Source organism: Cygnus atratus, chromosome 4, assembly GCF_013377495.2.
Source record: "Cygnus atratus isolate AKBS03 ecotype Queensland, Australia chromosome 4, CAtr_DNAZoo_HiC_assembly, whole genome shotgun sequence".
Taxonomy (NCBI): Eukaryota; Metazoa; Chordata; class Aves; order Anseriformes; family Anatidae; genus Cygnus; species Cygnus atratus.
The window spans coordinates 52429708-52455930 of record NC_066365.1 but is presented as its reverse complement, the minus strand read 5'-3'; the positions used below and the strand labels follow the sequence as shown (position 1 = coordinate 52455930).

Here is a 26223-nt window from a genome sequence, read left to right as displayed (position 1 = left end):
ATTTCAAATTCATTTTTTCCATAGGTGTCCTAGTACTTAAGTCAATTCCTTGTGTTTTCCATTATAACGTAGCAGTCACGTAAATGACTCTGTTATTTTTCCCATAACTACTTATGTGGGAGGTGAGATTAGTGGCTCTGATTTACATCCAAGTGAGGAAAGGATAGTCATTTAAGTTTCCCACATCCTGCATATTATTTTAAATTGCTGAGTTAAAGGCATCCACTCTTCTACTTGGTGTATGGCTTAATTTACTTGATATGCTTTGAGAAGAGAACCCCTGTGAAGAGTATCTTTCTGAAACAAGCAGGTATCCTCAGTTTCTGGTTCCCAGTAAGACTGCACACCTAACTTTTCAGCTCAGGAAGTACTGGCCATTCCCAGAAGCAGACATGAGTGTCTGGAAAATTTATACTAAGCTTCAGATGTTTCTGGAACTGAATGGATTTGAGAATTTTAAAGTTCCATTGGATCATGACAGACAATTGTGCATCTTTTGTGGATTCAGTCCTATTTGCAATAGTTAGAGTGGTTTTACACAAATAGGATAATAAATGAAAGAGAAACCAACAATTACTGCCAAAAAATTAAAGATACAGTACAATAATAATGCAGTCCAAGAAGCACATTAATTGAAAAGTAAATGTATGCATGATGATCAGCTGCTCATGCAGTGTTGTGGCAACTCAAATTTCTCAGATATACTAATTTCAAAAAGTTAATAAACACGTAAAATTGAAGATGTAAGGACAGCCTTAACCAATGTACTACCAATGTACTAATCAATTAACTACATGTACTACCTCATTATAAAAAATCTCCCGCCGAATAAGTGCTGTAATTCTGAATTCTGAAATTGGTTAAGACTTCTCTATAAAAAATTAAAACTTACTAAAAATCTGTAAAACAGCTTACTTGTTTAGTCTTCCTTTCTAGGCCATATAAACCCAACCTGTTACAGAAGAGTAAAAACTCACTGTATTTTAAATAAACATGACTACCACATTGAAGGTATATACAAAGCAAACATCTTATATAGCTCTTAGCTAGGAGAAGGATCCAATAAAGATGAGACCCGTACTAAAAACTGAAACAATATTATTTGCACACATTCGGAGATTAGTTAAAATATACTTTACCTCTCCTGACATATCAGGTGCCATAGGAATGACTGGCCACAAAGAAGAGTAGATTCCAAAAAACACTATCCAAAGTGCTATGCTGCCCCAGATAGCTATATGGCTGAACTGTTAAAACAGACAAGGAAAAAAAGAAAACAACACAATCATCACAGACATATTATGATATAAAGATCTTTTCTACTTAGTACTTACAATGCATTTCTGATATACTGGGTGAAATTTCCATGCCTAGTATTAATTTAATTCTGTTACTTCAGTTAGCTATTTCTTAAAGCAAGACGATACTTTCAGCAGTAATGTCACTGTCTTTCCATGCAGTTACCACAATTTAATTTGATACTGTGGGGAAGACCAGCAAATTGTAAGGACATAATATAATAAGTTAGAAAAAAAAACCAAACAATTATTCATCCATCATATTTTATAGTGCATTTGAGAATATGATAAAGACATTTGCTTACCAAAGTCCAATATGAGGTCTCTAATCCCGCCTTCAAGCACACAGTTAGAACCACAAACTTAAAAAGAAAGGGAAGGAGAGAGAGAAGAGGGATTCTTAATGGCAATCTTACGTAACACATACAACATTGATTTGTTTGGTTATCTTTCATGAGAACATAGAATAAAAGGTTTCATTATTTTCATACTTTATGTTGCATTTACTTGCATAAATGAAATAAGAGAAAGGATGATCAACGTCTTCAATTTAAATGGGATTTCGATAATGATATTCAACAAAGTGCTGTGTGTGTCAATGCACCTATGCAATAGGTTCGAATGCACCAATGCATTAGGATCCAAACCCAGTTTAGTAAAGCAAAGTGCAATAATTCCTATGGACCTGCAGAAATTATGGAATGGCCCTTCTGATTTAGTAGAATCTGCTCCAAAAACGTAGAACTCTCAGCAGCCTGGAAGTAAAATTCTTTTAGACCACAGGTAACTGTTTTTTCCCTCTTTTTGGTACATGTGTAAGTTTAGATATGAGGTTTAAATGCCCATTTGAAATGACCATAGCAAAATGCCGGTATAAAAGTACATCCAAGTAATGAGCTAGTAAATACAGTACTGACAATTAGCTTCCACTAATAATCTTCATTCATTTTATCTAGAAAACCCTTCATTTATATTAAGAATCTTAAACGTTTCCCTTGCCTCCTAGAACTCTGCCTTTAACTGAGTTGATAGTTGCTGATTCTATGTCATCCTGGTTACACAGAAAGGTTTGTGAAAGCTATAGTCCACTTCATCAGAGATGACAGCCACACTATAGCTATTGAGGAGATGACTACAACTGTCTACACAAAGACAGATTTGGAAGATCTAGATACAGATTCTCTTGAAGTTACTAACTATGCATAGTGACTTCCTCCAGGATTATGGTTTTATTGCTCCCTTCTCCCCTTGATCCAAACTAACAATAGCTCACTGAATCCTACCCAGGAAACAAGAAATTAAACTGGTATTTTGTATAAAACATTGAGATACAAAGACCTCTCAAGAATAGTTGTACATATATTTTCATGGTACTCTACTCCTATTTGAAATTTATGTTTCAAGAAGTAGTTCCAGGACAAGATATGAATCTGTGCATGTCCTGGACTTTGTTCGTGGATCCAAAGAACCTATATTAATTTCTGAATCCCTTTACTACTGATTTTTGCACGTGATGAATATAGACTTCTTAAAAATGGATTAAAAGCAGTAAGAAGAATGAAGGATAACTTAGCCCTATTATTTTGATTTTCCAAAACAGTGAGTGACAACTGTCAGTGTACATACAACTTCACATTGCAAAAATTTTTTCCTCCCTCAGAATTTGAAAGTCTCTCAAATCTTCATGTGTGCTCCAGACCTCCTTGAATTCCTTCCTGTGCAAGGACAGGAATACATCAACTGCAGTGATCCTCCCTCCCAAAACTTTCAATGTAAAGGGAAGGAAAGTGTGGAACCTGGAAAGCAAATGAAAAAGCAGGTTGTTCTGGACTTATAATGGTGAAATAATGGTTTCTTGGGAATTCTTGGCCATTCTGTAGGTTAACAACAAGCCATTAGATTCTTAAGATGGTGAAATTTCAGCTCTCCAAGTTGAAAACCAGTTACAGAAGGCGACAGAAGAATTGCACTGTCAGCTGTGACCTCTGTTTTAGCATTTATGGCTTGACAAAGAGTAATGAGCAGCTCCATGTTACTATATTGAAATTATCAGAAGTTAACTGATTTCTCAAGGCAGTGGAAATGTTACTGTAAATCTGAAAAACAAAGCTTTAATGTTTATGAGTCACCCGATATCACAGATGACACTCAGATGTTCTCCACTACCCTAAGATTTCAAGACTCAGCCATTAGTTGATGGGTGACAGTCCAAATGACAGCACTTTTTGAACATTCAGTTCCATAGTATCTAGTGTAATCCACTAAACTCTCAGTACAGCATACGGAACTTGTTTTCTCCTGGTGCCAAGCCTGGCTTTCAGAAGGAAAAAAAGCAGAATTACTAGTTAGGATGAATTTCTGAGATCGTTTCAGGATATAACTTCAGCTGTGGTTGCAGCGCTATGTTGAGTAATTCGGTTTAACAAGTGTACAGGGCTAATCCACTACATATGATGGCCACTGTAATGAATGCTTTAAGGGTGAAAGTGGATGCTGGCTGTCAGAAATCTTGGCTCAGGTCCTAGGATAGGTGTAGTTATGCAAGTCATGTATACATACGTAAAACTCACAAAATAAACTAGCTGAACTGAGACAGGTTGCAACTTGTAGGTAAAGTAAACAGTGAAATATCCATAGGGTCCAAACCTGGTGCAGAGAACCTCTCTCCCCAAGAAAAACCTGCTTCACTTTAAATAACAGGTTATTCTAGTAGATACAATTTTGAAGTATTTCTCAATATTGGAGAAAGCAGTGGCAGACAATCAGATAAATGACTGACTTCTAAACTCTCTGGTGTTACAAGATCATAATACAAATAGGTGATTTATGTCAGTTGAGCTACAACTGTCAGGACTGAGCTATGACAATGACTGTGACCTTACATCTTAATAAAATTAAGACTTGCAGAAGAAACACTTACCCAGGATATTCAATCCATCCCTAATGGAGATCAGTTCATCATATGACAGACTGCATGAGCAAACATGACTACTGCTGATAAAATGTGCTATGCTTGCCTTTTGGACAGGAAAAGTATAGAGTGGATGAACTTTTAACAGAATGTGTTAACAAAGAATTCTTCAGTGTGACCTGAAACAAACAGTTTAAAGTCCCTGTACAGACTGGCAGAAGAAACATTTTATTTTAACTGCCACACCAGTAGGAAATGCACAGATTGGGCTCTGGTTATTTTCTTTTATGTTCTCACATGGAAGTAAAAGGAACAGGATTGCATGTGCCCTTGCTAAGACGGATGATGGTACTCTTGGATGCATTACATAAAGTATTGCCAGCAGTTCAAGAGAGGTGATCCTTCTTCTCTACTCAGCATTGGTGGAGTACTACGTTCAGTTCTGGCCTGCCTAGTATAAGAGAGACCTGGACATATGGGAAAAAAGTTCAATGGAGGGCCACCAAGATGTCCAAAGGACTGGAGCACCTCTCCTAGGAGAAGAGGATGAGAGAGCTCAGGCTGTTCAGCCTGCAGAAGAGGAGGCTCAGAAGAGTGGGGGGACCTTATCAGTGTGTATAAATGCCTGAAGGGAGGGTGCAAAGAAGATGGAGCCAGGCCATTTTCAGTGGTGCCCAGTGACAGGACAAGAGGCAATGGGCACAAACTGGAGCACAGGAGGTTCTGTCTAAACATCAGGAAGCACTTTACTGTGAGGGTGAGGAGCCCTGGCACAGGCTTCCCAGAGAGGCTGTGGAGCTTCCTCCTTGGAGATGTTCAAAAGCCACCTGGACATGGTCCTGGGCACCCTGTTGTGGATACCCCTGCTTGAGCAGAGGGGTTGAACCAGACACCTTCCAGAGGTCCCTACCGATCTCAACCAGTCTGCAATTCTGTGAAAAACTAATTACACTCAACTTTGAAGAACAGAGGAGAGTGAGCACAAGTCTAATTCTGTTTCTCAGAGAGTTCTTGGAAAACCCTCACCTGTTGGTTAAGACTGATATCTAGTGAGAAACAGGTATTTAGCTTCAACCATTTATTCAATGATATATAAAGATTAAAAGAAAAAGCAATAATGACTAATAAGTACAAGTGTAAAAGAGGATTGCTGTTAGATTTGGGTCAAGTGTAATTAACTCTGGCACTTTAGTTGCCTCAAAAGAAAGATCCTATAAGTCTTAGTTCCGTGCAGCTATACCTTTCCTTCAAGTTCCTATTATTAATAACAGAGGAAGTACAGAACTATATCTTCTTAAGTCCAGAAACCAGCCCACATCCAGTAACCCAGGATTTTTCCAATGAGGAAACTTACCTTAAATTAAGCAGTGTATTAGTTTGGGAATTACAGTTCCTGCTATTTCAAAAATAGACAGTTTCCAGTAACAGAGAGATGCATGTTCTGCATCTTTATTTTATTAAACTACTCTGTTTTGGAATCTGGAATTAGAATGCAAAAGGTACTTCAAGGTTTTTCAAAAAGTCATCCAAGGATAATTTCTTATTCTTAAGGTACTACAGTGAATCAGGTCTTCCATACAGAGAATTGCAAAAAAAAACAACAAAAAAAACACATCTCAGTAAGAGTTAAAGACAGAGACAATAAAGATAGTCAGCTGATAGAGCATTGTATAGCCATAGCAAGACTTACAGTATAAACGGTGTTTCCCAAAAGCAGATAATCTGAAGTTTTACCGTTGCCAAATACAGTACCTGGGAAAAGGAAACAGACACTTAAATATCCACGACAGCATTATATATATATAAACTCTTATTTTTGGTACAAAAGGGGTGGCAGCAGCTTCCAGAGGGTAATAACAGAGGTTTTCACCTTGAACTGTAGTAAACAGTAGGAGATCTACAAGTTTTACAATTTTTAGTACTTTAAAACTTTCAGTCAGTTCAGACTTCAGGAGGGCCACTTGCTGACAGTCAGCAGGTCAGTTCTAGCCCATGGGCTGCAAGCCTGAGAGGCCTACATGGGAGTGCTCTCTCAGAAACCCCACAACCTTACCCACATATCTCAGCTTTGCCGTTAACATATGAACTCCATTCTGCATCACTGCATACGCTCAAACATTTCTGCATTGTGTAATGCATCAATCTCTCACATGGGTTGGCTACAGCTTTGAATTTGGATTGTAGTTTGGATTTGAGGCTGTGGTTTTAGTGTATGAATTAACATTTTGGGACCTCCTTTTTCCTGGGCTGTCTATGACCCTCTCCATGGCAATCAGCTGCCACTGAACATGCATCAAAATGGCTTTTTAGAGAAAACAGGCTGCTACCTACTTTCTGATACTTATCAGAAGTCATTATAGAATACTGAAAAGTTTTTCCTTTAATGTTCTTGGCCACAAGCAGCTGTGACTGTCTCACTCTTAAAGGTCAACCACGTACAGTTCCTACAGTTCCTAACATCATTCCTACAGTTCCAAAATGTCCATGAAAACATTTCTGTCACCTGTACCAGAGCAGACTGCCTGGTGGTTATCAGGGAAACTGAGATAACTACTAGATGTACAGAAAAGTTGCTGCATACACACTATTATTATTATTATTATTTAAATTGAAATTTTCTACAGTGTGGAAGCAAAACCAGCCCACCCCTATCGGAGCTCCCATACACACAAGTATTCCCAGAAACTGGAAAGAGTGCTTTCAGTGTGCTCTAACAAATACGGTGTTGTCTCCCAACTGTCCCATTTCCTTCTGCATCTCAGGTGCATGTATGACAGCTGAGTGACAGCACTGAGCCATCCAAGATATCTCCCTTGCATCTGTCACAATCCTACTGATACAGATATAAACTAATGGGTTGATAGGCAATAAAGGCTAGAAAATATAAGAGACAATGCAAAGGACTGTAGTAATTTATGATTTTTTAAGTACTTAACACAGATTATTATATAAAAATAACATAATTAAAAACAATTTTCTCCGTATTGTTTCAATTTACTTCAAACATATTTATATAGTTTTAGGTACATGATTACATGTATGTAATATTACTCCTACTTTTAAACTTACTTTAAGTAAAACATTTTAAATAGACTGCATCTGCTTGAGTTCTAGAAATGGTATCTTGACACTTGACCACACAAAACTGTTAGTATTAACAAAGCATTACTAAGAAAAAAAGGTATTTAGAAATTTAGTACCTTTGAAGATTTATATTTTTATTTTTTCATAACACTTACCATGCTGGAGGGCTTTTAGTGGAAACCAAAACAGAATGAATGAGTGGAAGAGGCCATTTAAACAATGCACCCAGAAAACCTAAGGGAAAAGAGAAATCCATGAGAACCATTTGCAATAAACTAGCTCTGTGAACCCTGACCTTTCTTTTTATCTGTGTGTTAGATTCACAAAATGTGTTTCTGTCAGGCCACCACTGTGAAGTAATATAACTGACAGGCACTTTCTGCCTCTTAGCTCTTCATGGGTCATTTGTTTATTTTTTATGTTTTGAAAAAAAGTGTGTATTATCTCCTCCTTTTAATTTCAAATCAGAAGGGAAATTAAAATGTATGCATATGGGAATACCATCAGAAAAAATAAGCTAAACCAGACAACTGGAACTATTGCTGCATTCTAATTAGGGAACTAAAATTACTTCAGTTTTTATAATTTACATCTTGTATAATAAGAAATAACAGAGCAATAACTCTAAGTTCTATGCATACCTGTCTACATATTTCCACATGTAAAGAAATCAGAAAAGGACAAATAATTATATCTTCCGAAGATTTCTCCTTACAAGCTCCATTCTTGAAGTGCACAGCTTCATCATATTGAACTTCCTTTAATGTGTTTGCTAAATAATTTGAATTTCACTTTCAAACTTATTTTATGTTTTATAAAAAAGTCTTTTGAAAAGAACTGTATTAAGTTTAAGCAGAAACAGTCTACTGATGCTTTCTAAAATATATATCGTAAAAAGATATAAAAAGACTCACTCAGAAATATGTAACCTGTGTCCTCCAGGATAGCAATCGTTTTTTCATTAGCAATGCATTTGACAGTCATAGACTTTACTGTAACTAACTAATGTGTATTATGAGTTAAGGTGGTCAAACAATTGAAATTAAGTTGCCTGCCTCACAACATTTTCCACAACATCTCAGCCCTTTGTTAGACTATACAACTACACTAGGCTGAATGATCCAATTTACACTCCACCACTTTGCACATTTGAACTTGTGCTACTCATTAACCTTTGTCTCTCCCTCTTGCTATGTCATTACCAGAAGTTTTTATTTGACAGAAAGCACAGGTGGATGCAAGAAAAATTAGTTCTACTTTTCCATTTTCCTGACCAATTCTTATTGTCACATGCTAATCCTTTAACCTCTGTCATGACCTCATAACCTTTGATCCCTTTTACCATAACAAACATCTGCATCAACATTCAAGGCAGTCATGTTTCCAAATCTTTAACACCAACTATTCAACTTATATAGCTGGGAATTTTGTAGACATTTACTCCTAATGAGCATTGTATGGGGACAGCCTCAGAATTTCCAATGAAGTCAACAATACATCTGTGCAATAATAAAAATTGTATTAGAGTTATTATTTAAAAACAGAACAATCCAACAACTATATCTCATGACATACGTTACTGTATTCAAACTATCACAACACAGAAGCTATTGTAGCAATAGACCATGAAAAGTCTTGTATTTGTAAAGCATTCACAGTGACACAAACTATTCCCTGGTTTCCTTACAATTTTCAGGTTTGTTTTTGTGGGTGAAAGGAAAGAAGAAACAGAATCTAACATCCTTCTGTGAATGTGGATAGTTTAGACAAATAATTCTCTCCAATTTCATAATACAATTGGCACAGACATGAAGCTCAGAACGCTGCATCAGCTCTCCATAGCTACTACAAATCATCACTTATAGGCATAGCTAATTCAATGACAAACTAAAAATGTCTCCCAAGTACATTATATAGTGACATTACTTCAAATGTCCTAATTATATGTAGAAAAATCAAATTAAATCAAATTAGAAGGAGCTCATACAAACATCACAGTATTCGTGAAATTGCAGATTCAGGAAAAAGTTTAATTCTTTCAATACAGATTATTTATGGACAAATCTATTGAAACTGTGCATATTTTATATATAACCCCTACATTCTTGTCCAATTTCATCTCCAAGATGAATGTTGACCATTTTCTACCGAAAGTAGCCTCAGATTTCCTTTGATCCACATTGATGCATTTTTAACTGCCCCCAAGTATTTTTTTTCCAAATCTCAAAATTAAACCGTAAAATCGCAACTTCAAATTGACAAAGAATAGTACAAGTCCCTCCCTGTACAAATCTAATGACAGTTTTTATTGTCCTCTGCAACACTTCTCCACAGGCTTCAGTAATCCATTTCCATATAACAGTACAAATACATACACACCAATGACAGAGAGGTCTAATCACTTCTGCCTATAGAAGACAGCTTTATTGCCAGCAGAGGAAAAAAACAGAGCTGAAAATAAATGCTTGCTGTCCCTTTCCATTTTTACTAAATTTGGATAAATACAATTTGTATCATTTATAGACAAGTATACATCTGGAAACAGTAGCAATAAAAATCCTCTCAATTTTTAACTATGAGAATATGTAGCACAGGAATAAAACAGATAATTATACTGAATTGCTATTAACTTCTGCTTTAATTACATTTGAATTTTTTATCTACCTTGGTATTAAAGTCCAGTGCATTTTGGGAAGTCTTATATAACTCGGGATATTTCAGCATGTTTTCTTTCCGGCAAGATCTCTCAAATATTCCAAGAGTTAGTGGAGGCATTGCTGTAAACATCTAGAATATAGATTAAAAAAAAAAAAACACAACAAAAACTTGAGAGGTAAGAACTTGCTTAAGGATTGCTTGATAGTTGCTTACTCAAGAAACTTATAATTATGGTCCAAAATGAAAACACAAAAATCATCTTACCACATTGTAAAGACCTATACACCATCTTTCAAAAAGAATTTGTCCAGAAAAGCCGTTGACAAAAGCAAACCAGATCTGAAAAAGAGGAGAACCATATTACTCAAATGTCTTGCAAGGTCTGATAAGCAGATTTTTCTTCGGCTTCACAAAAAGGGGTATTCCTAGAACACATTTACAACACAGTTGAGAATGTTCTGGTTTAAACCTATATGAAAAAAGTAGTACAAAAACGACATGCTTTCAGAACAGATGATGGGCAATCTAGTCCAGTATGTGAGCAATTCTATCTAAATGTGAAAGCATTTCAGGGAGGTACCTATTTTCAGAAGGAATTTTCTATTCTTTAAGCATTTACAAGTAATTTAGCTCACTGCATTTGTATTGTATTGTAAGTCTTAATGAATTCTGAGAAACATAGAGGAAATAAAAAAGAGGAAACACCTACAGAGACACTCATCTTCTAATCGTTAACAAACCTCCTAACTTACAGAATTCTTACAGAAAGCTATAGTTTGGAACTGAAAACTATTACAAATACTCCTTTCTCATAGAAGCAACTCATGAGATCATGAGGCTTTACCAGAGCACTAAATCAACTAAAATGTAATAAGCACTGACTCAGTTACAGAATATTGTAGAGGCAGCTGGAAATCTCTTCTGTTTCGTAAGTTTTATTACTTTTTGCTTAATGAATAAAAAATTTAATTTGAAAAGAATGACACACTTTCTCATGTTTTTCAGCACCAGCATACAGCATGACCACCTTCTTATACTTCTTACTTCATGTTTATATTAGTCCAATGACAGAGTGGAGAAGAAGCATGTCACTGTGCAGAGACTGTGCTACAGTGCACATTTCAGTCGACTTCATTATGAAAGTATGAATTACTACAAATTAACTGTTTATCAGTATGTACACAGGCTGGCATCCAGATAACCAGATCCTATGAACAAACTCATTCTTTTATCACACGGAGGAATGTCTGAACATTTTTGTAAATACTTTGAGATAGAAAAAGAATGGAAGTTAGCAACTATTAGCACTAAAAAGGAGAATAATAATGTAGTTAAAACTGCTGTTTGTATAACCAATAAAAAAGTAAATTTTTTATGTCCAATTATTGGAACATGACTTTGTACAAAATTACAAACATTAGAGCCTACAATACAAAGATATAAAATACAATGAAGTTTTAGAAGTCTTCTTTAGAAGTCTTCTTAACTTAATGTTAAGTTACTTTTGTTGCAGCAAGCATTCTACTTTTTTATATTACAGTGTATTCATGGAAAAAGCAATATTATTTTACAGAATTGCTTTATAGCAATTGATGAATCGGATTTTTATTAAATCCTGTGTATTTTCATTTTGGATTTTTGAAGCAGGAGTTATGATTCCACTGTGGTAAATGTAGAAGACATTTACTAGCAGCATTTTCTCAGCAGTTGAGTAGGAGGGAATGAGTGTTTGTTCATCACTAAACATCAGCACAAGTTTTTTGATATTTTACGTTAACCTAAAAGCGTGAATCTAATCCAGAACCTCATCACTACTGCTGGATACAAGTTGTGCTCCTCAACCGCCTTCTCTCTTTTCAACCTTCTGATTACAAGGAGTTCCTACATTATTTTACTCCCAAATAGGAAGATGGCTCTTGAGAGGGGAATGAAGGACAGACACCATTACATGATCTACTCCTTTTTAAGATTCTTAATTTGAAAGGGTGATGGAAAAGGACTGTATTAATAAAGAATACATGACTCAGTAACCAGGCATAAACATATACGCCTCTTTGCTCTGGTAATTTCAGGCAGTTTAACAGAAGTACAACACTAGAAATAAAATAATAAAACAAGTAGACATATATTTGAGCTGTCATAACCAAGGAGTATTTGTAAAACAAAAACAAAGAAAAAAAAACCCATGAACTTTCTGTTGTGATTTCGCTAGGCCTAAATACATATAGTGAATCTATTCCACATATGCTCTATTACTAAATGTAAGTGATGCTAAGTGACAGTTTTAAAGAAATACAAGTATTTTAATTTACCACGAAATGCCATATATTAAGTTGCTAACAAGGCTCTTTGAAATGTTATGTAGCACTTCATTCCTCAAATACCCTGTTGCTTTCAGTTTTGTTTTGTACATAATTTAAGTTAAAATTTTCAAGCTATTAGAACTCTGAAAACTGCAGTATTACTGTAGAGTTGTAAAGAAATCCTGTAACGAATAACATTAGCTTCCTGAAAGCTTAGCATTTACTTTCTTCCAAAGAAAGCACAGAAGTTACAGGCATTTCAGTTAAAACTTTCAGTGTAGTAAGGAACTGGCACAACTCTTGGTCAGAATTCCAGATACAGTCCAGGAAGAAATGAAGTTTGAGTTCTAAAGTTCATGTTGAATCTATCAACAAAATGGGTAGAGAACCCTTCAAATGTAGCTAAAAATCAGTGCCCTCTAGTAGAAACCCTACTATTTAGTGGAATACCAGGTAGACTACTATAAGAGAGAGTATTTTAAATATCTAAGAAGAAACATGGATTTGCTTCTGTTTACAAGACAGTATTTGAATATTCATATTAAGAATAGCTATGGCTCCAAAACAATTAGCAGCTCCGTACAGGGTAGAGGTTAAGGCGAAGTAGAAGCAATGGTAAGTACAGCCCTCAGCTCAAACTGTAAGAGGGGAGGAAAGTAAGTCAGATACTTACCCTAACTTCTGAACCTTTGACCCTAGCAAACAACACCCTTAACCTTACATGACAAACTCTACAGAGATGAGTACAGTATTAATAGTGACAAAAACCAGTTTCTTGGTTCACAGTTGGAAATTTAATTATGGACAAGTGTGTTTCATCCTGATTATGATGGAGAATGAAGGCAGCTGTACAGGCAAAATATGACATATTGTACATCATGGTAATTTGGGGGCAGATGCAGATAACTTAGGGTGCATGCCCTAAGCAAACTGCTCAAATTACTAATTAAGCACCCCTGCAACAGAAGGAAAGGAGATGGGTGTCTCCGAGAAGCAATTTAGACTGTAAGTTGGGAAGAAGTTCAGATCATTTTGTAGTTCAATGGTACAGGACTTCTTTGGAAATGAAGGACTTAGCTTTATAGGCTATGCAAAATGAGACGGACCTTGATGCAGGTCTTTACATTGCTAAGTTTTCAAACCATGTAATACAAGAAAGGGGGCACAGACACTACAGGCTGTATGCATACATAACTTCTGCATTCAGTGTATAACTTCTAATGTTATGGGGACTACTTCTATACTAAAGATGAGGTACATATTTAATTATCTATTGAATCATAACAGAGTGGAAGAAAAGTTATTACTGACCGCTTCTAATTTCTTATCAATAGGAGTTTAAATGTTGATAAACACTAATCAGTGTGCATGAAGTAGTGCATCAGTGTGCACTACTTTAAACCCTTAGTATTTTCTAAACCAAGAAAGTAATGGCACTTATTTCATATCATCCCATAATTGCCTAGGAAAAAGGCTGCATTTTAGATTACATGGAATCTATTATGTTACTCATTTGATTAGTACTGAGCAGACATTAAAAAATATAACACATACACATTAAGTAAAGGTAGGTATTTTTAATTATTGTCAGCTAATAAAAAGAAATTTTAAACAAACAAAAACTTCCAGACATGCCTTTCAGAGTATTATTTTCTAAAATCCAAGACAGAAGAGGCGTGGTCACAAAAGCTCCACAGACGTTTTCCTGATGTAGCATTTCTGCATATTAAGCAGCAGCTTACAAATACTCATTGAGCTCTCTGCTCCCACGCCTGATCTGTACAAAAAACTGAAAAGCGAGATTCAAGACTGGCAGTTGTCCCTTCCAAAGACATTCAATGATGAATTTCTGCCCATTCATTCACAGTATTGACATGAGCTATTAACATCTCTGAAAGATTTTGAGCTGACAAATGTTGGGTACGTAGGAATTGAAGTAGAAGTCTTCTCGTCTTTCAGAAAGGGTGTATATGATAAAATGTTTGTATGCATTATATATAAAGAGTCATAATCCACATAAAAATGATCTCTTTGCCCTTCCATCTGTTCAGCAGGTAGAGATTACTTTTTCTATTATTTTGTATTTTTCCTCTATGATGCCTGTACCTTGCATTTAAGTTTATCAGAAAGAATACAAGTGGTGGGATATTTATATTTTATTTAAGTTATAAATTTAAATATGTTTGCAGGTGACAATGACATTTAGACAAATTAAGAAAAACAAGGAATATTTTCTAAATCCCAGCTTCATAAGTTTTTCTGTAAACTCAAAGTATACATTAATAGTGCTTTGACTAAAAAGTTGAACAATTTAAAAAAAATTAAGTATTGATATAAGAGCTACTGCTAATGAGTACTTTTAAAAGTAAGATCATTTAATTAGATATTTTTAAGCTTTTCTAAAGAGTCAATAAACTTGTTGCTACTTGCATTGAAATTTATTTACATTAATAACATGATAAAGAGGAAAAGGAAAATTTAGAAAAATTTAAAAATATGTTAAGAAAAATGCATACTTTCTGGTTACACTTACGCAGAATGTGTTTCTTATATTTATAACTATAATAAAATACAAAGTTGTAAGTATTTTCAGATATTGCAACAGTATAAGATCACCAACATAAGTATCAAAATCAGAAATATTAACCTAATGTTTAGATCGTGTCTAACAGAAATATTTTTGCATTTTTAACCCATAGTATCATTGTTAATTTAAAGTTTGAATCAAATATAAATATTGTTATTAGACATATTTGGTTATAAGAAAGCAAGGAAGAAGAAAGGAGGAGACTGTTGAAGGAAAGAAGAACAGTAAATGAAGGAGGAAAAACATTTAAAAAACTGCTAAAAGGTATATTGAAAATTGTAAGGTTGCAACGTGGTCATGAAAACTACAGCTGTACATGCTGTCTTAACTATACAAACCAATAGGCGCACATTTGTCACAGCACAGTCCTCTCATACTACTGTATTTTTCTCAAGATCCCACTCTGCTTAAAATCTCAGGTGAGAAAACTAGGCCAGCTACTTTAAGGAAAGTATTCACTTCATAAAGTAGAGTCTAAAGAGGCATGGTTACCACAACAACAAGTAAAAAGTATGCCTCTGTGTAATTAAGCATGTATATAAAAACCCTAAGGATTGTTCTGAACAGCATCGTGAAGTTCAACTGTGACCTGAAAAAGGTCTTCAGTTTGCAAATTAGACAGTTAATGACATCTGCTCTATAAAGAGCTTAAGCGTACAAACCTCTTGGTAAATTTAAGGCTACTTAGGTACTGAAATGATATGAGAGGTACAGATTTTTAATAAGTATGATGCAGTACAAATATAATACTACATATTTAGTACTTAGCAATAAGACTACTGCTGGAATTTTTTAAAGTAAAAAATAATCATTCTAATATTCATCAGCTTATTGAAGATTCACTATTAGTGTTTACTGACATTTAAATGCTTCTTAAAAATCATATAGAATAATCAGAAGCTCAAAATAACAATTTTATAAAGTAAAATTTACTATACTGTAAAATTACCTCAATGATATAAAGGACTATGTTCTTGTAGAAACAATACAAGATGCATTTAGCTACTCTGTTATAATTCCAGGCACCGTGAACCAACAACAAGTTCTTCAAATACTTGAACTGCAAAAAATGGGAAACAAACATACATTTAGAACATGTATAGACTGATATTAACCCAATATTAAACTTTACTGTTACTATTTTTTATTTTTATTATAAGTTTACTATTAAACTTTACTTTTACATTTTACAGTGTAATGACTTACCTGAGCAATTGAGTAGTCTGAAGAATTAGCAGCCTGTAGACCTTCATTTCCACTAATACCAACACCAACATGTGCTGTTTGTATCATACTAACATCATTTGCTCCATCACCAATTGCTAGAGTTACTACCTTAACTTGTTTTTTGACCATTTCTACAACTTCAGATTTTTGAAGTGGAGATACCCTAAGGTATAACAGGGAAAAAAAAATAACACAGAACGTTCAAATGAATGCACTTGCAAAACATACATTATTCCTTAAAAAGGCAATAAAAACAGGTTAACTAACATCCCAGTCACTGACATCATCTTGTTGTTGGCCTTTAGGCTATATGCTAAAAGCACATTTCCTAAAAATTCACAGAAACCTTGAATTTGTGGAAGCAAGACATTAATAGGACTAGAGATATACAAATCAAACAGCAATGGGCCCCTAAAATGCAGTACTGGAATAAACCCCAACACTGCCACTAACAGTATTAACTTTGCATAACTGTAGATTGTTTCATATTTAACTTTTATGATTTTTATCTTCCTCTGTTAAAATATTTATTTTATAAATAAATAATAAGATTTTTAAAAGAGAGATGTCAGAGCAAACTGGAACAATTGACAAGTGTGTCTATGCTTGCCTTTGCTCACATACAGTATTCTAATCCCCACTGGGTTTCAGTAACGTCCTTGTAGCAATTCTAGTTCTCCTCTCCAAGTACCAGAGAACAGCTTTTCACAGGTCAATGTGGGTGATGCCCCATCAGCTGAAAAGAAACCCAATTCCTATTCTGTGCTAATTAAGTAAAATTTCTTAATCTTTAAGTGCAACAAGTCAGAAAAAGGTTGCATAAAATTTAATTGTAAAAAAATAAAATAAAACATGAAAAATAATACAGACTTTGTATGGAAGGTAGCTATTTAGTTACTTTATTCATCAGCTTATGTAACACATGCTATTAGATTTTTGAGAAGGGTACTTGGGAGGAGTACAAACTTGTGGTGAACTTGGGATGAAAGCTTCTGGACAACAATCCTTCAAAAGAATTCTTATGGTCTAAGCATATCAAGAGGTATTTCTAAGAATTTTTTTTTTAATTTTATTTGAACACTGCTGATGAGTCTCAAGACCAGCCCTATCAAGCTGCAGAAGATTCCTTAACTGAGAACTTTTTAATCTTTTCAACTTTCCAGGAACGGCGACTTATTTCCCTTTCAGAAAACATTACAGAGGCAGCTGGAGGATGGCACTTTCATTGCCAGGTGAAAGCAAAAGTGTTCACTGGATACACCTGAATTTATGAAACCAATAAAAAAATACCTTCCGTTCAATTTGTTTACTCTTAGCTGTACATTTTTACTACAGAATAATCAATTCAACATTCTTGTTGCACACATTAGTCAGAAGCCAATACAGAGTTGGAATTTAGTTTGTCTAAGTCTTTAAGCCAAACATCTGCTTGGAATTAATAACGTACGCAGTTTTTTGAAGTGAAATGTCTACTGAGTATTTGTCAGCTTCATCTGTGTTATGGCTACTCTTATTAAGAATCCATTGGTAATAAATGCCTCTGAACAAGTGAACACAGTCTGAAAACTTCAAAGAAAGTGATGTAATTTGTACTTTTAAAACCGACTGCTTAAAATTTTCAGTGCTTTTACATGGATGGAAAAGAGGCCTACGCTTTCATTTAGTCAGGATGACATATTTAAGGGATTTACATTAACTTAAAATGATAAAGTTTTTTGTTTTCATGCTCAGAAACAAGGAAAAGCAATTTTATTTATGGAAGATGGAGCATGAACAGAAAAAATATTTTGATAGAACTTTGATTTTTGTGAAACATGTGATATTAAAAATGCACATACTAGAACAGCGAGTGCTACAAGCAAATATTTTAGTTTGAAACCTGCAGCCAATTTTTAAACAACCACAAAGTATGTCAGAGCATATACCTAGACATGCATTGAAACCAGATGATCTAAATGTATTATGGAAATACAGAAGTGGTAAGGAAAATGCTACTAGAACAGAGACCTTCCTTTTGTTGTTTTATCACAGAAAAGTTAGCAATAAAGGGCAACTATACATACAAAATACTCTAGAATGGTTTCATAGTTCAAAACAACATTAATGTCTCTTCAAACAGCACAAAAGGTAGTTTCAAATCGAGGAAAGAAGAAAAAGGAACAGTGTTGACAAAGCAGTTCTACACCCATCTACTGCTTGTTATTTGTTATAATGAGCAAAACTGGAAACAACAAAACAAGTACAAAACTCCAACTTTCCGTCATTGCCATGAGAAGCATGTTTATACACAGAATAAACTGTGATCAGTGTAAGACCTTAGTTTGAAGAAGTGTTTCATCTTGGAGCTTGGCTACAAAGCTACGGCTTAAAAATAAAAAAAACTAAAAAGTCACAAGCAGAACACACTACTTGACAGAAAGGATAGGAAGATCATATGATCCAGGTATTTCTTTGGATGCTATAAACCCATTTACTTTTCCTTTTGCAAGGCAGAAAAATAGCTCTACTTTGAACATACCCATTTTGAGATGAATGTTTTATTTTAATGAATATCATTAAACTCTGTACCTGAACACAAGCACCTTCTACTTACTTATTAATCAAAAGACAGCCTACTAAGGTATATTTACAACAGTTTTTGCATTTGTGCACTCCACGCCTCTTCCTTCAAATAGATAATAAAATAGGTAGATAATAGGCAAGAAGCTTAATTTATTGAAGGAAGATCTGAATTTTGGAAGAAGTGATGCTGAATTCCAAGAATTACTTTGTTCTTGTACAAAATCCAGACTTCCTTCTCCATAGATTCTTTTTCTAAAGCAATTATAATCAGAGTACCCTACATAAAACAAAATGGAACTGCATGTAACCAACACACAGACATCTCTAAAACTTCCAGAAGTACATTAACTCTGAAAACTCACATTTATGGCACTTTTATATTGAGAAACAGCAGGATATTGGGATTGTAGACGAGCCTGAATACTTTGTTTCTGAATTTACTACTCCTGTTTTAATATACCCACCAGCTTTTTCCATACTACTACAGAGGTTAAAATAGTGAAAAATGTTCTGAGAACATTAACTGGCTATCCTTGTAATAGTTACCTCAGACACTGATGAAAATAACAGCTATTTCCACAGTTCTGGATTTTTTTATTGCATTTCTAATAAAGATATCCTATCTGTGTTGCCAATGATCTTGTAAAGAAAAGTCCTCGCTTCTGCTGACAGATAAATCGCTTGGGCTAAGCCAAGTTCTTTGAAAGTCAACAGGAGCAGTTCTTATTTATCTAGCTACTAATCACCCAACTTCCCTTTTAGTTCAGTCATTCGAATGTAGAAGAGGTGATGTACTACTCAGGAGATGTTTGTGGTTTTTGTGTTTAAAGCCGTAAAAATGCAAGTAGGCCCCAAAACACACAAGCTATCAATTATACAGTCCTTCCTTAATATAAATACAAGAATGTTAAAAGGCAAGCCAAACTGCTTTTATATTGTTTATGTTTGAAAAATGTATGTATTTCTCTTTAATCGCAAAAAACTTCCCTTGTTAAGGTAAGCCTAGAGCTCCAATAGCTGATGTTTACAGGAAAAGATTAAATGCTTGATTGCATTACAAGAACTCCAAAACAATTAGGAATAATAGTAGTAATAATAAAAAGGTGTTTCCATCAACTTCAGGAAATACAAATCACTCAGCATAGTACCTTTAACATTTCTGTGCACTTTCTGTGCAGTGTAATCTGTGACTTAGAGAAAAGGCAGGGTTATAAAATCTTGCCTATGGAGAAAACTCTACAAAAGAAACCAGATGTACTGAAACCTGCAGTTAACTGCAGTAACAATTTAAGGTTAAGATCAGTGTCTTAATCTTGCTGAGACTATTCTTTATGGATAACATGATTTTCCTGCATATATGCAACGTCAGTAACTTGGTTTGGCAGGTATACTCCTGTTTCAGGCTTCACTACAGAAATATTTTGCTTGAATGACTGTATTTGAGAATGTTAGCAACTACGTTTTTTTTTATTCCATAGTTAGAAGACATGGATATAAATATTTGCTCTGACACAGAAATAGTTTTTTAATTATTATTTGTCAATAAAAATATTGTAGAGAAAGAATAACGTAAACCTTACCTGCAACAAATAACAGCTTTGCATGACAAAGCCAAATCCAGGAAATACTGTCTCACTCCAAATGTCAAAGCATATTTCAGAGATTTACCGTCAATGATGAGAGCAAAATCATTTTCTTTCCTTAAAGCATCTCCAAGAGTACTGCAATGATGGCTAAGCGTCTCTCTTGTTCCCTATTGCACAAAAAATGTGTTGATTATTTTTAATTCCTACTATTTGTACGTCTAATAATTCCTTCAGCAATCAGAAACACTGGCATACACTTGAGGAAATTTTCTTTTGATTATGCTATCAAATAGATGGTATCCATTAAAAAACAATTTGCAAATTTGCAGCAGTAGTGCCATTAGAAACCACAGTGCAAAAGGTATGTAGGATTGCTCTCACCCTGCCAAAAATATCTAAATTGCTGTGGAACTTTTAATGCTCTTTGAATGGCAATAATAGTTGCATAAATGATTGCAAAAAGATATTACTAAAATATGTCTTCATTATTTCTATGGAAAGGAAAACTCACATACATAGACAGATACTGCAAGAAAAAAATTTTGTTCACAATTATAAAAAAAAATGGTCCTAAACATTTTGAAAAAAAGTAAAGGAAATTTCAAAGATGGTTCACAATACAATTACATGCATTATAACCAAAAGCTCTAGCTATCAGATTAAATTTACATTTTAAGGTAAGGCAGCATCAACCACACGTCATATTTTGCATTTTTTCAGTTGCTAAAGGAATTTTGACTCCCACCTGCTCATGTCACTGTTCTGTAAGGCAGTACTAAGAATTTCAGATTATATTCAGTATTCATCTGTATTTATGCAGCAGTGTTTTGTATTTAGCCTGCTTTGGGTAGGTCTGGTTAATTACAATACAGGTCTACCATAGAGTGACATGGAGTTTTCATGAAGAAAAAAAAAAGGTTTGTTGTATGTTTTACAATGAATGGCCTTCATAGAGCTACAACATTTTCTTCAAGAAAGATGAAAATTTGTGCTTATAAAAAATTCAATCTAACAAACCGTCACATCCTATGACAACAATATAACAACCAAAAAGTTGTGCTACTCCTGTGATATCAGGCATAAGTAAACAGAATTTTGTGCAGCCATCTAAAAAGAAAACATCAAGGAGAATTACAAACCTCAAACACTCTGATATGAAACTTATGATACTGTTTTCCCACCCAACTTACTCCCATAATCTGGACATGCTGTTGTCTACGGTTTTGGCCTAATCAGCTTCTACTGGCCTTCTAAAGATTTTTTTTTTTAGTAACACTTCGAAACGTCTTAAAAATGGACAACTTCTGTAACTATTTTGCGGAGTGCCTTCTTTTATTAAGAAATATTGCAATGTACAAAAAAGTATCCTTATTTCCTTATCTATCTATATCCTATATCTATATATCTATATCCTATATATATATATATCCTTATCTATTTCCTTATCTATCTATATCTTATTTCCTTATCTATCTATCTAGATATTTCCTTATCTTCATGGATTACTTAGCTTCTGACAACATTTGAACAACACAATAGCCTGTACCTGTAATATTCTTCTCATCTATTGTTTCTCCATCATACATGCAGTATAAACTCTCCTGTTTAAATTGCCCTTAATTTATTTTTTAATCACAAACAGACATGATGTCAGGTATCTCCAGGCATACCACAGGTTAACCCCCCCCCCCCGACAATACAAATCACTTACCCCAACTGTAAAATTCCTTTGCGGGCTCTATGCTCTACGTCAGCTCTATGCTGAAATCCAGTGTCTTCAATTAAAAGCATTACCAAAATATCCCTCATTTACTTCTACACCATTCCTATGAAGTGTTTCTCAGTGAAACTGAACGGTAATCAAACTATTTTCTAGTTTCAGTTTGAAGCTCACAATTGAAAGAATAAAACTATGTTTTCTGTCCATGACTAACAGTACTATACTGACATTTAGCAGCCCAAGAAGTTAATGTGGAGGCAAAAATCAATTCCAGTGTTCTTTTATGTAAGAACTTACTACCAAAACCACATTTTGTTTGTGAAGCTAAGATGATGTTCCTGGGAGCAGAGTCTCAATACAAATAATGTTGCAAAAAAATAGAAATATTTAAATGTTTTCTGGAAGTGATTCCAGTTCTACTTCACCTAAGGGATGCTAAAATGGGTGGGTGGGTGAACTTATTTTTCTTTTAATTCCATAAATAAGGGTATTTCTTCATACAAAGATCTCTTTCTACAGCATATTTTTTGGAGACAGTTCACGGAGCTGGGACAAAAGTAAAACTTTTTTTTAAACTCTGATTTCCTGTGTTTTGCATGCTAAGGTTGTAATAATGACCAAACTGCGGATACATTTGTTCTGTTAACTGTTTTACATGTCTTAGGGACAGGGGACACTGCCTGTCCCTGAAGGATCAGCATTGAGCTAGCTCCTTTTTAGAACACGCCACTGGTATGTACGAGATACTGTGCTATAACAGCAAAGGCACGAAGAATCCAGTATCACTGAAATGCCATAAAACAGCTCTCTAAGGTTGTAACCACACAGGTCCCACTACACTGTGGGGCAGGGAAGTTCTGGGTAGTCCAAGATTCTTACAACATGATACCATTTGTTCTCTAAGGTTTCATGGCTGCTTGGTTCCTCCTGTACTGAGGGAACTGGGTTGTCCAGCACCCCTCAAGGAAGCACAGTTCCACTGCACGGTAGGGCAGAGTCTCAGTATGAAGGATCTAAGCTGCTAAAAAGCCAAAGTTTTGGCCAATATCCCTTAAAAGATAATATTACAACTAATTATTATGGCCTCTTGCCAGCTGTTTTGGCATGCAGAAAAGAAACAGAAATTGCATCCACCCTTTCAGCTGCATTGACTGAAGGCTCTGTGATCACAGCACCTCCCTCACCATCTTCTGAGGCACACTTTGCTCCCACAGAGATTTCAAGGCAAATTTTGACTCAACCAGTCACACTAAAAATAGAGACTGACATCCAATCGCAACCATACAAGCAAGGAAAAACCCACAGGTAGGAGACAAGGTATATATTAACCAAACGGTGAAACATACACCATCAAACAAGGAAGAAAGCTTTTAACACAGTCACTTGTTAAAATATTGGCACAAATTTATTATTATTATTTTAAATAAACCTCACCTCTTGCCCTGAAACTGATTTACTTATTTTACTTTATTATAGTACTTTATACTTATTTTACTTTACCACATTTACTTATTCCTGAAAAAACATGACGTATATCTTTGGCACAGATGGATTTGCAAGTGACCAGTTTGCAAATGCAATTTCAGTTGCCATGACATCTCCATTCCCATGCAATGGGAACTTACTTCATGCATGTAGAGAAAGGAACTCTTGATCTCAATGTTATCTAGATACTTCAGCTTGAATACCATTATTCAGTATTCAAATTCAGTTTGAGTACCATTATCATATTAGATAATACAGTTTAAGAATAAAAAAAAAAAACATTTTAAAGATACATTGCTTAAAATATATTCATTCAAATTTTTTAGTCACCACACTAGAAATAGTTAACGTGCAATGCTTGGTTTCTGAGTTTTTATTGGACTCCTTTTAGAAGTTAAATAAAACCACCTCACTTTATTTCATGACATATGAAGAAGCATACAAAATAGTCAATTCTTTGTATTTCAAATCCATTGATTAAGTATTGCAGTAGTTCTGAAATCCATTAGTCTATGTATTATTAATTCTTACAGATTGGTTGAGGATTGAAAAACTCAAAAATTAAGGGTTTGAATCAAAAAGTTTTTATTTTTTTCCATACCAACAATCGGTGATCACAATCCTTCATAAGCTATTCAAATAAGTAAAGTAAGAAAAGAAGAAAATCGCCTCTCTCACAAGCTATTAGTGTCAAAAGTTGCTTACTGTATCAGACTGGTTCCAAGCATTAATGAATAGCTGCTGCCTGTTCTGTGTTTGGGGTTTTATTTTCAATTTTTATCAGGAAAAATATATTGCTTAAAATAGGTCATATTTAAAATAAAGTCATTGTGATTAAGTTCACACTGCAAAGTTGTAAACATGTTAAGTTGCTCAAAATATTTAAATAAATACTTATAAATTAAAAAAAGGAGAAAGTATTTTTAATTCATGTTATAGCCTACTTTTACATGCCAGCACTGAATGCTCCAGTTAAGGCATTCCCCTCTTGCTGATTCCCATACTTCCCTTTCACTTTTCTCTCCCTTTCTTTCCCTAAGTCCAGTCTTAAGCAACCTAAATAATATAGAGTAAGGTAAGCTTAGTATAATGGTTTCTCCTGAAGCCTTTTCGACAGTAATTTTTCCTGATGAGGGAATTCTTCCACTTTTAAGCTCATTTAATGCTCCCTTAGAGGTAGTAACAAGAATTATGTTTCCCCCTCCCTCTCATGGGATTTTTCATTTAATCTTGCATTCTTACCTTATCGAAAGAATCTCTTCTCTATGAAGCACTGTTGGTGGTTTTAACCCTTACCTGTACTTCAAGATCTGATTACAATTCCAGCTGTTAAACTACACAAGTACTTTTTGCCAGATACTAGGTATGTAAGAAACAAACTCAGGATTAGTTTGTTTGGGTACTACTACAAGCACCTAGCTTTGTGCCTGGATGGATAGAGTCATTACACTATATGGAATTAGCTTGGTAATCATTCTGAAGTCTATTGGTTTATTAGCTACACTTTGTTTCTGGCAGCCATAGCCAAGTTTTGCAGTTATCCATCAACATTTTGTAACAGAGACTGCGCTGTCTTCCAGTTGAGCAGTCCAAAACTGAGAAGATTAAAAAACAAAACACCCCCTCCCCGCCCTGAACAAACAAATAAAAGGACTCCCTCCCCCCTCCCCGCCAGTGGTTTAGCAGAATTTTCTGTATTTGTCCAGATAAATGAATGCTCCAAGTTATTTTTCAAACCACTTCAAACGTGATATCTTGATATTTTAAGCAGTAAAAAACCCACAATGTTTCATTAACTGAAAACTTCATGTTTTACTTACGTCAAGAGAGCCTTCATTTATAACAATTAGTCCCATGTTCTTTCTCAAAAGTTTACAGGAGTGACCTGTTAAAAACATTTTGTTTTCAACATTTTGTTTCACTAAGTCCATTAAAATGTAACAAAGTGTTTTTTTCCTTTATTTATTTATTTTTCTTCTGTAGGGGACAGAAGACTGCCCCATCTGAAATGACTGGTAAAAAAAAAAAAATACTTTGCAGTCTATAAGAATTAGACATACAGGTAGCACACCAGAATGGTCAGAACTTTCCTTGTTGCAATTTGTGACTGTTGTTTCTTGTCCTTGTGTTGAGCACCTCTGACTAAAGCACATATTTTCTGTAAATTCTTTTCAGGTAGTTGAAAAGAGCAAATAGATCTCCCTTAACTTTGGAAATCTTTGGAATGCAAGCTGCATTCCCATTCTTTTCTGTTATCTTTGATGCTTTAAGCAGAATTTGTGCTATGAGCTAGTAGTGATGTAGGCCTAGACAAATAAATATATGCTATTATTCATAAAAAAAATGACAATATTGGTACGAAATGTATTTCCTCAAACCTGAAAGTACAAATGAAAATAACCACAAACTGACTGTATCATGGGCACATATAAAGTTATTTAAGATTAAAGATAATAATACTAAAAAGAAACCATATAATCAAAATTACATTTTAGGGCACACTTAGGCTACTTATTACTGAAATGCTGATATGCTCACATGCAAAGAGTATTAGGTCTTAAATGCAGCTTTCATGTATTAATATTTAAAAATACTGATTTATCACTGTTTAACTTAGGTAATTCATGATTTCCTTTTACCCCCATTTAAAATAAAAGGAAACTACAAAAGGAAACTTCTGATTGGTGGTAAAGATTATAGTACTTTAATGAACTAACTATATGCTTTACTTTAGTTAAGATCATGGTCACTACCAGCTTTCCTTGAAAGAAGAAGAAACATAGGAAGGAAACTAAAAATACA

General features: G+C 34.6%; 1 protein-coding gene across 3 annotated transcripts in view; it reads right to left on the bottom strand.

The window, feature by feature from the left end:
• The window catches only part of ATP8A1 (ATPase phospholipid transporting 8A1), a 102070-nt gene that overhangs the window by 20242 nt on the left and 55605 nt on the right, over positions 1 to 26223 (bottom strand). For all 3 annotated transcript variants that reach the window (XM_035550470.2, XM_035550461.2, XM_050710416.1), the window contains 10 exons: positions 25242 to 25306; positions 20211 to 20383; positions 16048 to 16231; positions 15791 to 15901; positions 10216 to 10290; positions 9958 to 10080; positions 7449 to 7527; positions 5900 to 5961; positions 1604 to 1660; positions 1140 to 1247 (listed from right to left, as the gene is read on the bottom strand). In XM_035550470.2, coding sequence (XP_035406363.1) covers positions 1140 to 1247; positions 1604 to 1660; positions 5900 to 5961; positions 7449 to 7527; positions 9958 to 10080; positions 10216 to 10290; positions 15791 to 15901; positions 16048 to 16231; positions 20211 to 20383; positions 25242 to 25306 — 1037 coding nt within the window. The remainder of the gene's footprint in view (positions 1 to 1139; positions 1248 to 1603; positions 1661 to 5899; positions 5962 to 7448; positions 7528 to 9957; positions 10081 to 10215; positions 10291 to 15790; positions 15902 to 16047; positions 16232 to 20210; positions 20384 to 25241; positions 25307 to 26223) is intronic.